This window comes from Cryptomeria japonica, chromosome 3, assembly GCF_030272615.1.
Source record: "Cryptomeria japonica chromosome 3, Sugi_1.0, whole genome shotgun sequence".
In the NCBI taxonomy this organism is placed as follows: Eukaryota; Viridiplantae; Streptophyta; class Pinopsida; order Cupressales; family Cupressaceae; genus Cryptomeria; species Cryptomeria japonica.
Genome location: NC_081407.1, coordinates 486,450,879 through 486,467,724, shown reverse-complemented (window position 1 = coordinate 486,467,724; position 16,846 = coordinate 486,450,879). Strand labels below are relative to the sequence as shown.

General features: G+C 38.2%; 2 protein-coding genes across 4 annotated transcripts in view; both read right to left on the bottom strand.

The window, feature by feature from the left end:
* LOC131045085 (protein N-terminal glutamine amidohydrolase) overlaps positions 1–16,846 on the bottom strand; it is a 105,379-nt gene that overhangs the window by 13,037 nt on the left and 75,496 nt on the right. The window lies entirely within an intron of this gene.
* Positions 10,034–11,963, bottom strand: LOC131045107 (uncharacterized). The gene is made up of 4 exons (XM_059218417.1): positions 11,568–11,963; positions 11,075–11,475; positions 10,558–10,966; positions 10,034–10,448 (listed from the first exon to the last, which is right to left on the bottom strand). The coding sequence occupies exons 3-4, from the start codon at positions 10,676–10,678 to the stop codon at positions 10,066–10,068; spliced, it is 504 nt and encodes a 167-aa protein (XP_059074400.1). The 5' UTR covers positions 10,679–10,966; positions 11,075–11,475; positions 11,568–11,963; the 3' UTR covers positions 10,034–10,065.

The following is a 16,846-nucleotide window of genomic DNA, read 5'->3' as shown; positions in this document are numbered from 1 at the left end:
ACTGAAATTCATTAACTATTGACAAAATACAAAAATAAATATGCATGTCTTAAATGCATATGAATTCCTTCAAATGCAAAATTGTGATGACTTTGTAAGCCTACAACTTCCCATGACTGAAAATTCTATGTTTCACATATGGAAATAATCACATATGCCCTCAAACTATAAAATGACTGCTATGCTTAGATGCTTGCTATTTTTGTTTGCCCTCACAATTCTATAAAGCTTGTATTCTTCACTTGTGGCATTCACGACTTCAAAAAATCTCAATTCATTTATGGACTACTACATGCTTTATTTGCACATCCTCATGCTGCTAGTCCAATGGAATTTGCAACAGAGGGATGTCTGTTCCACATTTTCACATCTTGGGGACATCCCCATCTCGAAAAACATGGTGATTTTTGGGGGATACATCCTTGTGCAACAGTGAAATGTATGTATTCAATATAACAAAAAAAGAGGCCAACCTAGCACATATTCAAAATAGACTAACCTAAATAAGGCACTTACCCTAAAATTCATAAAAGAAAACATTATAAGGTTGAAGATGATCACAAACTCCAACAACCCCCTTTAAACTTCATTAGGGAATTGGATCGTTGAGACTATTGTGGATCAACCCTACTTGAAAGACACTCTCAAAGGCTAATAAAAAATTGAAGATGAAGAAAGGTGTCTTTAGGAAGTGCCTTGGTGAAAATGTCTATCAACTAAGCCTTTGAGGAAACATGTTGTAAATCAACTTAAACACCCTAGAACATTTATTTGCAAAAATGCATATATGCATTATTTGCTTATGATGAACTACAAATCATCTATATGGCACTTCAATTATCACTATAGATAAGAGAAGGCACCTCTTGAAGAAAACCTAGCTGAGAAAGAAGGTAAGCTGATTGGTGGATTGCTTCACATTATAATGTGTGCCTTCATTCATATAGAGAGAGAGAAGCTTGCTTCTTAATCTTCTAAATAATAGATCTTCAAATAACAGTGAACATATAACAAGAAGAGCACCTCCCTTCACACTTTAATACGTAGCTTCATTTGTATATAGAGAGAGAGGAAGAAGCTTGGTTCTAATTCTTCTAACTAATAGGTCCTGAATTGAGATTGAATATATAACTAGAAATACTCTTTTGATTATGTAAATCACTTGCATAACTAGCATCACAATAAATACCAGCCAAGGTAAGGAAATTCCCTAGTGCATAATGACTATCAAGATGTGGAGTTTCATTCATGTATCAAAGTATATGCCTATATGACTAAGGATGGCACATCAAAAGAGTTTGTATGAATAGAGAAACAGCACTAACACCAAATGATATATCTATCTGAGTATGTGTGAGATATACAAAGACACCTACCATCGAACTATTGAGTGTGGCATCTAGAAGAGACTCAAGAGTAGGGTTTTGCTCCAATGGTATCCCTATAAACAAAGGAGTATGAAAATCCTTGTGGGAAGTATTGCCACCTTGGGTATGAAGAAATGGGAGGTGACAAGCAAATATTGCAGTACCATATTTCATGGAGGCATTACTTGCCTCAAATAACACCTTGCCCCTACCTAGCTAAGATGTTTATTTATAGCTATAAGCCAAACCAAAGATTCTGATGTAGGTGCAGGGCTAACTGGAAATATTTGAGGAAAAGAAGAAAATGAGAAAAAAGGTAGGAAGACTACTCTCTCTTTATCCTCTTTGATGTAATGGATCAAGATAAAGTGTTTGAATTAGACCTCAAGTTGGTCATTAAAGGAAGAGGGAATGGCTAGGATGATGGATTTTGAGGGGTAGAAATTTTCTCTGGGAGTTTTACAACCAAAGTACAATGCACATAGATAAATTAACCAATCAAAACATAGCTCAAAGGTTTAAAATGACTAGTTGAGATGAATTCAATTTATTAATTTAATTAATCAAAATGTAATTCAAATGAAATCAAATTTGAAACTTAAAAGACTGCACTCTTGGTAACTCAAATATCAAACCTCAAGGATGTAAACTAATGATAATGTTGTGGCAATTCAATGCTAGACAGGTACTCAATTTAAGAACCTATATGGACATGAAATACTGTCTCAAAGGAATAAAGTGTACAGAAATAAAAAAACTCTTAACTAAAGTGTGTGAGAGTCTAGGACTAATAACAACAAACATTTTTCTATTCACAATTTGAAACCATTCAACTATCAAACCAACTCAATGAATTAAATATTTAAGCAATCCATTCCAAAACATAATTAAACCACAATACATAGTGTAAATAAATATAAACTAGAATAAACAAATGAAGAGGAATTTGGGGTTTGGTTTGACGGTTGACCGTTGAGTGGGTCCTTTCTCCCCAACAGAACCGCCTCTCTCCTTAACTATCATGTTGTCCTTCAAAGGGCTTATGAGGTCATATTTATAATGCAAATTCTATATAATAATAGTACAAAAGAGGTTTAACAATCCCTAAACTTAGGGAAGAAGTTCGGCTAAATCAAATACCCTTTTACAACAATATAAGATATGATTCATATGCCCAACAATTTTATAAAAGATGATATGATGCCAACTCAACTATAAAATGCTGCCAGCTGTCTAGTTGGACCACGTCATCATGCCTTATTTGCTATGTTACCTCGAGTTTCCGGGACGGGGATGGCAGGGGACGGCAAATCTTTTTGCCAATTTTGGGGACGGGGGGGGGGGACGGCAAAGGGGACGGCTATATAAAATATAGGGAAAATTTTAAATATATAGTGAAATTTTAAATGTTCATATGAAAAATAGATAATGTATATATACATTTAGAATTCATTGTCAATACTCAATATGCATTCATAATTGAAAATACATTGTCAATATGCCAACACTTGTTTGCATGTAGTTCATTGTTTATTTCTGGTTGAAGGATATTTTGATAGTCTTCCATTTCCATTATGACCTACAACCGCTTCTTTATGCACTACAAAGTTTTGGATGTTTGTGAAATTCTATACCAAGCTGTTATTCATATTTCTGAGTGCTTTTGGCTATGATTCAGACCTGTTTACCTTTCATAATTGTGAAAAGTCCAATATTGCAGACCTACAACCACTTTTTTACGCACTACCGCGTTCTAAGTGTCTGTGAAATTTATTACCAGGCTGCTGCTCATTATTTCTAAGTGCTTTTGGAAGTGATTCAGACATGTTTACCCATCATATTAATGAAAATCCAATTTTATAGACCTATAATAAAATAAAAAAATGTTTTCTTGAGCATTTGAGTTTTTGTTTTTTAAATGTGCTTGGAAAAGGGGGGCGACTGGCCATCCCCGGGACAGTTAGGGGACGGGGGGGACGTCCCCAAACCATATTGGGGATGGGGGGACGTCCCCAAACCATATTGGGGATGGGGGGACGTCCCCTTTGAGAGTCACTGTCGTCCCCAAGTTTTTGGGACATTTCCCACAAATTTCGCAATTTTGGGGACGGCGGGGGGACGTCCCCTAGCCGTCCCCAAGTCCCCGGTACGTCCCTGGTACGGGGACGGGGGATTTTAACCCGGGGACGCGTCCCCGAGTTACGTAGCTTATTTGTCCCCAAGTCCCCGAAACGTCCCCGGTATGGGGATGGGGGATTTTAACCCGGGGACGCGTCCCCGAGTTACGTAGCTTATTTGTCATTGGAAGACCAATTGCTTTTATGTTAAAGCATGCACGCAATGGCTGATGAAGTGTGTGGGTGATGGATGACAAAGTCTATAGGTAGAGTGGCTAATTAGGCATGCACACTAGTCGCTAACGAAGTTCATAGGCCAATGGCTACAAAAATCCACAGGCTAGTGGTTGATGAAATCCATAGGCCAATGGCTAATGAAGGGCACAATCAACCCAAAAATGCTGCTGAAGTACAACACTTGCCCATCCAAATCCTTTTACATTTACCTAAACAAATTTTCTACATCATTATCAAAATTGACTACTGCAGGTAAAAAACAAAGCAACTCAGTTAGATTCAATAATGCCTATTTCAAAACAAAATTATACTTTAATTACTCTATTGAAAACAACATTAGGCAAAAATATGGATTTTATGATGAAACAAGGGGAAGAGGAGTAAGAAATGAATGAAAAGAATATGCCAAAACTATATAATTTTAAGGCACATTATAGGAAATAATTAGATTCTTTCATCACCCCATGTAATTTTCCTAGTTCTCAATCAGCGATTCAAAGCATGAATTGGAATAAAGACAAACAAAGGCAGCAAGGAGTGTAGTGTAAAATCAAATTCTGTCAATATACAAAATTCTATTCAATATGGCTAGATATTCTTTTTTTTTCGTCAATTACAATTAGGATTTCATAGAAATTTCTTTGCTATGATTTATGAATGAATTCTGATTTTTTTCCTAAAATTTTCAATTTTTATAAATTTTTTTTAATTTTTTATTTGTATTAACTTTTAGTAAATTCTGATTTGTATTAGTTTTTAGGTTCTCTTGCCATAAAGCATTATCGGATTCACTTGTCATAGATGAACCGTGGTTCAAAGCTCCTAATATAATGATATAAACAGATTGATTTTGAATAAGAAGGTGATGGATTGGGGGACAATTATAGATTGGAAGTGAGTTATATGAAGAAGGATGGGTTGTATTATCATATCTGACGAATGGGTGGATAAGAAAAGTAGCACACAGCCTAATTTCCTTGCTTCATTGGGTGGAACAATTTTTTTCTTATATCCATCGATGTTGTGGGGAATATTAAAAATGTCAAATAGTTATGTGACATTTTTGAAGAATATGTGGCTTAGGCAAGTGAGAAAAATGTTCATGTGAGAAGAAATATAAAGATTTGAAACACAAGTATTCTAAAATTCATGAGGGAAGAAAATATCTGGAAATCTCCAATAGCAAGTTCCTAAGAATTTGAGATCATACCTAGCAGAGTTCCAATGTGCAAAAGTTAGTGTTTCCTTACAAAATATAATTTCAATATTGTTTTCTAACTCATAAACCTAGATATTTGGTATTCTTGGGCGCTCTAGATCTCATAATGTCTTGGAGAGAAATCATGTTACCAAATACTCGATTTAATCTTTTCTCCGAAGAAAAGGCCTTGATTAGGTATCACCAATTCTCTTAGGATCTCAAAGGGATGGTAATGCCTTCTGATATTTCTGACAGGGCAGTGGCTTTAGGATCATTTGATTCAATGTACTGCCTTGATGATTCAATGAAGCTTGTATGGCATACTTTCCCAAATTTGAAGATTTTCTCAAATGAGACCTGCTTCATGGGTACTCTTGCAGTTTGTCCTTTTCCACTTATTCTAGGTTTCCGATGATAGCTATAGAAGTGAACTACAGAAAACCTTGGGCTTGCTTATTGTGCTTGTCCTTAGCTTGCACAAGCTTGAGAAGTTCCTATTGTAGATAATCAACTAGTTCTTCATGGTTCTCTGATTGGCTGCTTGGATGTCTTCAATATCCTCTATACCAATATCAATAATAGCAACAAAAAGGCTTTCAAGTTATAGTTGTGTTGTTATGCTCACTTCTCCCTTTTGCATTCTCACATATGCCTTTCAACAAAATTGTCTCAACCGGATTTGAATAATATTGCTGCTAATTTGATATTTGTGTCTTGTTGTTTTCATTTTGCACAAATAAATGGGTTATAGGAGTCTAGATGATTAAACCTTTGTTTCATATCTTGTGGTTGTGTCAATCTATGTTTCTCTAAATCCAATCACCACTATTGTGTATGAGTTGGCCTGGGACAGCACATGAATTGCACTTGTATAGCCTAGATATCTTGATCATCTGGCAAAAGCCATTGGTACGGTGAAGTGTCTGGAGGACTACCCCCTTTGTGAGGAAGGAGTATCCTATGAGTGTTGAAAATGTTTGTGTGGGGGGATTGTTGGTTGACTTGACTACTATCTTCATGAGGAAAGAGTGATAGATGTCTGATGATTGTGTTGATGTGTGGTGTTATGGTTGAAATGTGAAAGGTAAGTTTCAGAAAATCTCTAAAGAGTTGTTATAGTAATCCTCACGTGGTTGGGTGTGTTGTCAGCATGGATTATGTTTAGCTCCTATTGCACATTGATGAGGAAGGTTTTTAGCTGGTGGTTTTAAACTTCAACTAGCTCTTGGAGACGAGTTAACTCTCTTGTCACCAAGTGTTATGTTCTTAAATTTGTTTTAAAATGAGAATCTGCTCCTGAACTTGTTCTTGGTCTATTACATTTAAGTTAAAAAGAGTTGTTCTATACTCGTTTAGGGTGGATTCTATCCACTTCTCTTTAACCCTAAGACACATGAGCCTAATGATGGGAGAGAGAGGAGATGGATGTCCTAGCGTGGTAATTGCATTGTGCATTTGACTTGCTTGGTGTTTGTTTATGTTCGATTTCTTGCTTGATTCTTCTCGTTTTTCTTGATTTGCCTTGTCTTGTTAGCAACTGTTTGATTACTTTGCTTTTTCGTTTGATTGTTTTCCTTGGATCATTAGCAAGGTCTTTGATTGCTTGATAATTTTGAATTGTTAAATAATTAAACTACATGCAAAGAACGAACTAATCTATCTTTTTGTCTTTTCCAAAAATGATTCTAAATGAAACGAAATGTGAGCAAACGTTTTGTTTTTTTTGTTTGCAAGGGCTTGATTGCTTTTTGTAAAGGACTTTATGAGATGAACTTTGCTGAAACTAAACTAAAATTATAGTCTAATCTACACTAATCTAATACAAGTAAGCAAGGAAATCCCAACTAATAATGCTAAAGGCTAAATCCACAATACAGTGAGAAAAATGTCACGGGTCCAAGCAAGAAGGAAGAAAGTTTATCTATTTTACTTGCAATTCTAATTTGAACTTTTCAAAGCAAACTAATCTAACAATTTGAAAGCAAATAATTGAAACTTTACACTTGGAAGATTTGACACTGAAGATGTTGATAAGATGCCTGAGGCATGCATATCCTCAAAGATTCAAATCCTCCAATCATCTCTCCTCTCCAACTTGGGGTAATCTGCTTGATCGAAGAAACAAGGGATTTTGAGAAACTAAGCAAAGAGGGAAATGGAAAAGTGTTGTGCTGATGTAATGGAAGCTTTGAAGCTGCAAACTATGGAAAGAGCCTAGAGGTTGTATGGAGCATGGACGTGTTGATGTGTGTTTTATGCACATATGGACACAAAATAAAATACCAAGGTATCTTATCCTCTTTTGAACAAAGTCTCTCAAATGCTATGCTTCGCAATCAAATGAGACAACTCCAAGTTTACGAAATGTCAGGTCTTGACTCATGGATAAGCTCAATGGTTTGATGTGATAATGCTGGAATCACAAGGGGACTTACATTGTACATGAATGCTTGAATACTTAAACACTGTTGGAACGTGGGATTAACTCATCTAACAAAAAAAGATCAAAAGGAAGGGGGTTTAGAGAATCTAATCTAAAGCCTAGAATGCAAGAAAAGGGTGAATGATTCAATGGAATCCTGCTGAGCGAGGTCTCATCATCAAATCAAACAATTTGACACAAGCTCAGTGCAATCATCTAAGGTGTATTTCAAAGATGTTCAAATCATTACCATCAAACATTGATACCATTCAAAGCAATGCATAGCAATGGATGTGTAACAATTGAAGTTAAGTTCATAAAATTCTAGTTGACCACGCAAGGCACAATTACAATCAACAAGATGCTAGTGGTATGGACTAAATGGATTCCACACAAATGCATTCAACAAATCTCTTCATTCAATCTAAAATACTTGAAACCAAATTCTAATCTAATTTGGAGGCAATGAGAACCACAAATGCATACAACACTTAAACAAAATCACCATTAATTCAAACAATGACTTATATTCAAATCTGCAACATCTAACCGACAATTCTCAAAAATATCTCCCTTACAAATGAGAGGCAATGGGGTAAATATAGAGGTCTCATTACAATGAATGGCTTAGATTGAAGATCATTGGCCAAGATCGAAAGATAGAAACCCTAATTAGGGTTTTTTACAATCACCATAACATTGGCCAATGAGAGATAAGGGTAGGTAAGATAAATAATATTTGATATAGCACCATGTGTCACCTATTCCCTCCTTGAATGAATGTTGACTTGGTACACTTTGATTGAACGAATGGTGATTAGGATGCCACCTCAGCTTGCCTCACAGACTTAATCAATTTTCCTTGAACATTCTTCATGATATTTGGAATTCCTTGTGATACTTTGAGTTTCATCCATATGTTAGGGAATTCCATGAACCGTTCCCTCCTTATGTTTGGAAAATTTTCCCAATCTTGGAATCTTGAAATATTTCCTTCCTTGGCGCTCTTTGATATTGAAATCCCTTGATGTAGTTCTTGAGTTCTTGATGTGAGATCCTTTGAACTTGCTTTCCTTCATTTGTTCATCATCAAGGTGAAGTCTTCTTCATGATTGATCTAGTCCTCATCTTCGCCTTCTGGAATCTCTGTCCTGAAATCCTCTTCCAATCCTTGAAGTGTTGATTATCGTTCTTATCTGCATTGTTTGAGTTTCCTTGCAATATGCATCCTCCTTCACCTCAAGCCTTGATCATCATGCTTCCCTCCCTTGTAGCGAACCTGCAAAACAAACAAACATTGAATCAAACACCAATGCGATAAACTTTATTTCGACTTTGGTGGGAAATACATCCGCATACTAACGGATCAGTTCTCATAACATCTGCATTATCCTTGTCCATTCTTCCACTCGGTGGAAATTTGATGCCTATCTAGACAACTTTGTTATTGAAATTCATTCGAATTGATTTGTCCCTGTCCTCAAGTGGAAATCCCATCCCCATCGGGATCCATTGTCTTTGAAAATCTTGTGTTGATTTGATCACCATTTGATGGAGTGGAAATTTGAACCTCATAGAGACTCTGTTCCCAAAATTTGTCCCAACATGTGATAGGTAATCCTAGGTTCCGATTAGAAAATTGTAACACCAACTTTGGAAAATGTGAAGGTTTGGATTGAAATCTAGAAAATTCTCCTCAAGAAAACTTGATTTTCAGACTTAGGGTAAGTCTAATTGCAATAAATAAGTCCGAAGACACCCCTGTAAACTTAGAAAATCAAGTATTTGGAGCCCAAAATTGTATACCCAAGTCTGAAAACACTCAGAAAGTGACTGATTTTTTATATCAGAGTTGTAATAAAGTCTGATTTTTTGAGGACTGAGTCTGAATACGCCTTCCAATGTTTGAAAATACTCAGAAAATGGTGTATTGAAGTCTGATTTTTTGTTTCTTAAGTCTGAATACACTCTCTGAAAGTCTGAAAATGGCTCCAAAAAGCCTGAAGACACTCCAAAAATGATCAAAATCAATGGCTGGAAGTGGTCACAGCCATGTCACATGCTTGCATTTGAATTATTTTGCCCCTTAAAACTCAAAAATGGTCACATCTGGGCACAACTATGTGGCTGGAAATGAAGTTTCAGTTTGAAGCAAAGAAACGACACTCGGGACTCGAACCCGACTCGGGGAGGCCTACTCGTCTCGGGACCCGGGACCCGGAGTTGAAACTTAGCTGGACTCAGCAAAGTGAAAAACTCAAGAAATTTAGAAATTTTTAAGGATTTAAAACTTGTTTCATGCACCTTTTATTAAATACACCTTAAAGATACAATAACATCATCAAATAGAAGCTAATTTGATTACATACACAAGTATACATCAATCACATAAGCATAAACGCAAATTGTAGCTGAAGGAAATAACAAACATAGATATATAAATATTGTCAAATGTATACAATATTACAAAACTCAAGGAATAAAAATTCCATGTCATCATATGATCATATGTTCCATACAAATACCAAAAGTAAAAACAACTACAAGCCTATGGCTCAGCGGCAGAGGCAGCCTCAGAGGAGCTTGCATCCACCGGCCTCGGTCCCCTACAGAGGCGTCTAAGGTAGGTCCTAGATGACTCGGCAGCCATAGCCTCTCCTTGTGACACCATGCCACCCTCACCAACATCAGGAATATTTGTGTCACTATCTGCCTTTGGCTCTATTGTGCCTCTCTCTGCTCCTCCTCTCCCATGGCTACAACCTCAGCCTCTGCATCTGCCTGGTCGACCCAATCAATGTCGTCGTCACTAAAGACAGGTTCAGTCTCAGTGGCCCACTCGGCTTTAGGATCAACCTCAGCTAGAATGATAGGGGAGTTGTCAGCCGATGCATTCCTTTTCATTATGAGGCAGAGGTTGTAGTGGGCAAAGACAAGATCGTTCATCCTCTCCACAGATAATCTATTGCGCCTCTTGGAGTGTATGTGCTCAAATATACTCCAATTGTGCTCACAACCAGACGCGCTGCATGGTTGGCTCAAAATGCGAATGGCCAACTTCAGAAGATTTGGTGTCTTTGGGCCAAAAAAGCTCCACCAATTATCTGAATTTGAAATGAGAAAAATTAAAAAAAATCAGTGGACTCTCATTTAACAACATATAATAAAATTAAAATTATGCCTTAGAAGTTAGAATGTATTTTAAATTTTTACCTGGCATCATAGATGTCCTACTTTCTTTGTAGATAGTACGAGAGAAGTTCTCCCCTTGAGCATTGCAAAACAACTGTATCTCTTCCATAAGTTCTATCTGAGAACAACCATCATGTGCCATCCTCTACATGACTGAGTAAATCCCACTAAGAACCTCCTCATCAGCCTTGAAAGTGGGGCTGAAATGGAATGCCAGATTCAGATAATATGTTGTTGCATGGATGGGCTTGTGAAGCTGGTTATGCCTTCTCCTATCAATGATTTCCCAAATGGGACGATACCTTCTCTCATCTCCAGCATAGACGGATTTGATGGCCCCCTTGGCCCTATCCATGCCCTCATATATGTAGCCCATTGCAGGTTTTTCTCCATCCGCAACTCACAGGAGAACCACCAAGGGCTTAACAAACTGCAAATTTGCAAATATTGTGTAATTTAGAAAAATGAGCAAATAAGAGAAAATGATGAATAAATTATAAAACAAAAACTTAAATTGTAGAATTTATAAAAAAACTACCTTCACAATCTCATCACAAGGACTCCAAAAGCCTTCCTCATAAAAAATGCAATCTGCCATATCTGTCCCTGCAGGGGTAACAACATAGGAAGAGGAAGACCACTCCTCACCAACAACCATACGTGTCAAGGCCGCCTTACAGCGAAGCATGGACTGTAATGTAATGAAGTTAATGCCAAATTTGGTGATTCCAGGACAAGCTACCTCCCTCTACTCTATGTATTGTCTCATAAGAGCTAACACCCATGAATAATTATATATAAATTTGCAAATATTTCTCGCCCTTTCCACACATCTCTTAACCCATAGGAGTTTTCCAATATCCTCCAACATGAGGTCAATGCAATGGGCGACACATGGAGTCCAAACTATAGATGGGTGCCTCTCTATCAAAAGTTTACCTGCAACAACATAATGTGTTGCATTGTAATTAATGAAGTTACAAAATAGTAATTCATTTGCAAACAAAATTAGTTTGTAATCAGAAGTTTACCTACAGCAACATAATTTGCTAATTACATTGTCGGTGACTACCTGCACCACATTCTCCTCACCCACCTCATCGATCACCTTCTCTATTTTCTCACACAGGAATGTGGCATTTTGCAATGTGCGGAGGCATCAATGGACTTGATGAAAACAGTGCCCCCTGAAATAAAAAATAAAGCAAGATCAATGATCATTCAATAAATCATTAAATGAAAAATAAAAATTAATGACTAAATGTAATTAAAATTAATCAATCACCTACGAAAGAAACAAGAAAATTAAGGAGAGTTCTATTTCTCCTATCCATCCAACCATCAGTCATGATGGTGCAACCTTTAGTACTCCATATCTTCACATCATGCACTAATTCAGTCAAAATTGGTCCCCTTATATCAGTTTCAGAAGGGGCTTTGAACCCCACCCCACATATGGTAAGGGCATCAACCATTTCTTGCCAATAAGGAGACTTGTCACAAACAAATTAAATGAGATAAGTTAGGTATGTACTATGTACGACAAAAAATCAAACAAATAATCAAACTATAAATATTAAAACAATCAAACATAAAATATTCACCTGGTTGCAAAGAATGGAACATTGTTGTAGACCCAAAACCTGCCAACTGCCATTTTAGCGGCATCATGGACCTCCTTGATCCAACCCATGCCCTCAAGCGACTGTTGGGGCCCAAGAGTAGAGCGAGGCTCAAAGAAGGAATCCAACCTAGATTTACGTATTCTAGGTCTAATGCTAATACTCCCACTACCACTGGCAGTGCAAGGAACATGAGCACTAGCACTGCCACCTACAAAAGCAGAAGTGCTAGCAGTAGCACAGTGAGTGGGACGATATGGAGGCATCGAAGAAGGCCCTCCAACATAATGTAAAGTTGTTCCACCTTCAATGGCCGCGAAATCTTCCTTTGCTTCTTTACCATTTCCTTTTTGTTTTTGCCTCAACCATTACATAGCAATCGCGTCTAGCCTCAATAGTTGCACCTGGGCATCGCTTGGCATCATGGCCACGTACACCAACAATATGGTATTTCAATCGATAAATGCCTCCATGGAATATTGTTTTGCAAAACCTACACTTTGCCAGCCCTATTTTCGCCCAGGAAAATCTTCATGAAATTTCCAAGCGGGGTCCTTTCTATGTGGGGGTCTACAAAAAGACAGTGTATGATAGTTTTGTGAAAATTGAGGCAAATAAGAAAGTGAAGGTTGCTGCAATAAGACATTACAAATACAAAAAATAATTAATATTTGGGAATTTGTGCATTCATTCTCATTGTACATTTTTTTCAAAAAAACTAAGGTAGGGTTTGTAAATTTTTTAAAAAAGAAATGTAGGATTTGATCAAAATTTGAAACCCTACTTTTTTTTTTTTTTAAATTTTAAATTTTTTTTACAAACCCTACACACAAAAGATTTTCAAAAAAAATGTAAAGCTTTCAAATGAAATGAATAGAAAATGAAATTTTTGCTTACAAGAAACAAAAAAAACTCAAAAAATCAAACTTACCTCTTACAACAAGCTTGAAATGAGCTGCAAACTCTTCCTTTCCAACTCTTGATGCACCAAATCAAAGTACAATGCAGCCCCAATGTGATGAATGGATGAAATCTTCAGCTTCCTCCTTGTTTTTTCTACAATGAACCCTTGTTTCTCTTCACAACTCACTTTTCTCCTCCTATTTTGCCAAATGAATGAAATGAAGTGTAGTGTCCTAAAACGCACCTAGCACATTTATGACGAATCCATGATCAAAATTATGTTATTTTGGCATCATGGGCTCGAAAGGCAAAGTGCCTTGAAATGCCTTGAAAGCCCCTTTGGGCCTACTTTTTGATGGATGGCAGCACGACGCGGGGACGTCCGCGCACCGTGCTAACGTCCCGAAAAGCTGGCCGAATCTCAAATCTGGCAGAGAGCCAGACGCTGGTCGACGCGTGTCTTTTGGCTCGTGTTTCGCCGTAACGGCTCTCCGCACCCCTTTCGGGTTTAAGAACCCTTGCTAGCTCATTTTGAAGGGTTGCCAACTTGGGTTCTTGGCTCTTGGACTTTGGTTGCACTCTCATACTCTCATTGCTCTCTTGCTCTCTTCATGCTCTTGGATACACTCTACCAATATCAAGCTACAATCATCTCGTGGTGGCTTCTTACCAACAAAGCGATCAAGTGGGCTTCATCACGCTCACAAATCCAAATACGAGGGGTTTGGCTTCATGCTCATTCTCTCTCTCTCTCTCTTTTACCAATCTCTCTTACATGCAATGAGTCCTTTGCATTGTTAAATATTTATTTCCAATATTTATTGCATGCAATAGGATTTAGCTTCTTTTAAACGAAGTTTAGTTTCCATTTGCATTTACCTTCCAATTTACCAAGTTCCAATTTATTTTTCCAATCTATCTATCTGGCTGTCCGTGGCGGTGGAAACACCTAAACGGGGGTCTAACTGAGGCAAGCCCCTATACAACCCCAACAATTTTCCCCGTCTCAGTGTGTGCAGGTGACGAACAGGTTTCGTACGCGAGAAACCATTTACAGGCTACTTTCTAGACTTTTCCTTGACTGTGGGCCGTACGGACTACAGCGCGCCGCGCGTTGGCGTCCAAAACCCGAGAGCTCCCCATCCGGAAGGTATAACCTGCTTTTAATATTGCATTGTTTTGTGAATTCAGCTTTTATATATTTATCATTTTTGTGTTGTAATTCTGCATTTTAGTTAGTGTAGTTACTTGTTATCCCCTGGCTCATCTTAGCACTTGTTCAAAGAGGTAGCGACAGACTGATTTGCCTTCTGAGATCCATCATCTTGGAGGGGGCAAATCTCCTCCCCTACATTTTGGTGAACCCGACGTGAATGCTTAATGTCAGATCTCTTCCTTTTGGAGTTCGATGCCTTTGATAAGGCATTCTCGAAGGATGATTTTGATATGTTGGATGAAGTCTTGGATGACTTCCTTGAAGCACCTTCTCCTAAAAGAGACGTAAAGGGTGGGTCATCCTCCACGACATCCTCATGCAAAAAAGAAGGGTCTGTGAATGTCATTGTTGTCTCTGCGGCCCCACAAAGGCCTAAGAGACCTTACATCCATGTGACAGCAGCAAGTCCTTCTCCTAAGAGAGTTAAGACCATTAATGGAAAACCTTTCAAATGAGAACCTTCTAATTTATACACTAGATTTATGCAATCCAAGCAACCATCTTATAATACTATTGCTTACACATATAACACTCGGAATAACAAACAAGTTCATGTACCACCTTGAACTTCTCTACCTCCTTCTCAACCTGTCCTTCCTAAGGCACCTTTGCCGGCGAACAAGCGACCAAGTGATTATGATCTTATCGAGCAACTTAAGGTTACTCCGGCTAAGATCTCACTTTGGGATTTGCTTCAAACCGCCCCGATGTATCAAGGTACGCTACAGGAAGCTTTGCAAAAGATTTTACTACCCTCCTCTGCGAGACCGACTGATGTGAATGCGCTGATGGATCATATTCATGCGGATTCGCCGAATATTACCTTTTCTCCGCATGAACTCCCACCTCCCGAAGTGAGGAATTTAGCAGATCCGTTAATGATCATTGTTCATGTGAATGGCGTTGGTATTAGACAAACGCTTATCGATATAGGTGCGGCACTGAATGTTTGTGGTTTAGACTTGTTACCAAAGATCAAGGTGGACCCAAATTCTTTGGCAGCCTCCTCCTTGTTCATCCGAGGTTTCGATAACAGTGGTAAGACCGCTGTGGGGACTGTCATACTGTCCTTGAAGGTCGGACCAGTCACTATTCTAACCCTTGTGCACGTTATGCCAAGCCCTTTATCATACAATCTTCTTTTAGGCAGACCATGGCTACATGCTTTGGGAGTTGTTTCATCTACACTTCATGGATCCGTGAAGTTCGTGGCTAATAATCAGGTTGTCACAGTTAAGGCTGATCCCGAGGCTATGCAGTTATGTCAAATAGCCGCAATCGGTCAGGCTTTTGTTAGACCTTCATTTCAAAATTATGTACCCACCTTGTCTTCTTCGATCGTAACTTCTGCTTCTGTCTCATCCCCTAAAAAGGAAGAGTGCAAGAAGGAAGAAGTCACTAAGGAAGTTGTTAAAAAGGAGAAATCACCTAAGAAGCAAGATTCTTTGAAAGAAAAATCCCCAAAGGTAGATACTCCTAAGGTGAAAATGTTGGGGTCTACACCTGAAAAACCTTCCCCGACTAAATCACCTTCTCTATCAAAAGTGAATGCATGTTTAGGTGACGATTGGGGTTCTTTGGATTTTACCGACTCTCATGTTGGTGAGTACAAAGTAGACCCCGTCCATCTAAGCTTTCCTAAGATTTAATTCACCTCGGCTACGAAAGATGATTATGCATCTATAAAAACAAGTGATGCTTATCATGTTGATCACCTTTTCTATACGAAACCACCATCATTCAAAGAATTACAAAACATCTATGAAATTGGATACAAGCTTGTGTCTCAGCTTGGGTATGATGGAAAGGGTTGTGGACCTAATGAACAAGGTATTTGCATTCCTTTGGAGCCCAAACCTCGTCACCACTACACTGGACTAGGATACCATCATACGGGTTGAAAGGTGAAACCATGGTTAACTATTAACATGATTTCGGCCGATCCCCTTCCTTTAAAGCTTGTTCATCCGGAACTCATCGATGCTGGTGCATCGCCTAATGAGATTTTCTTGGATCTTTTCCCTTCGGAAGAATCCTTTAAGGAATTTCTATGTGCATACGATGGGCTGCCTTCTTACCATCATAAACGTCGATTCCCATATTGCTCGAATGCTCAGGCATATTTTGGAGAATCCGTTCTGTGGGGGGCACCTCTATTTCACAATGGAGAACAAATGTCTATTTCTCATCCGGAAGACCGTAGTACGCTCCTTAGTGGAGAAACTACTAACGTCATCATGAGCGATAAGACTCCCGACAAGGTCATAAAAGTGGGAAAATGCTTATCCTCCGAAGAATTCAAAGAATATTCCAACTTGCTACATCAATTCCCTAACATCTTCGCTTGGTCTTACCAAGAGATGCCTGGCATTGATGAGTCCATTGTGGTACACAACATTGTGCTTAGTCCTGATGCTAAGCTGGTGAAGCAAAAGATTTGAAAGATGAATCTTAAGGTGGCTTTATTAGTCAAGGTCGAGATAGAGAAGCTCCTAAACGTTGGTTTTATCCGCCCCATTGACTATTCACCTTGGATCTCGAACATTGTCCCGATAAGCAAACCCGATGG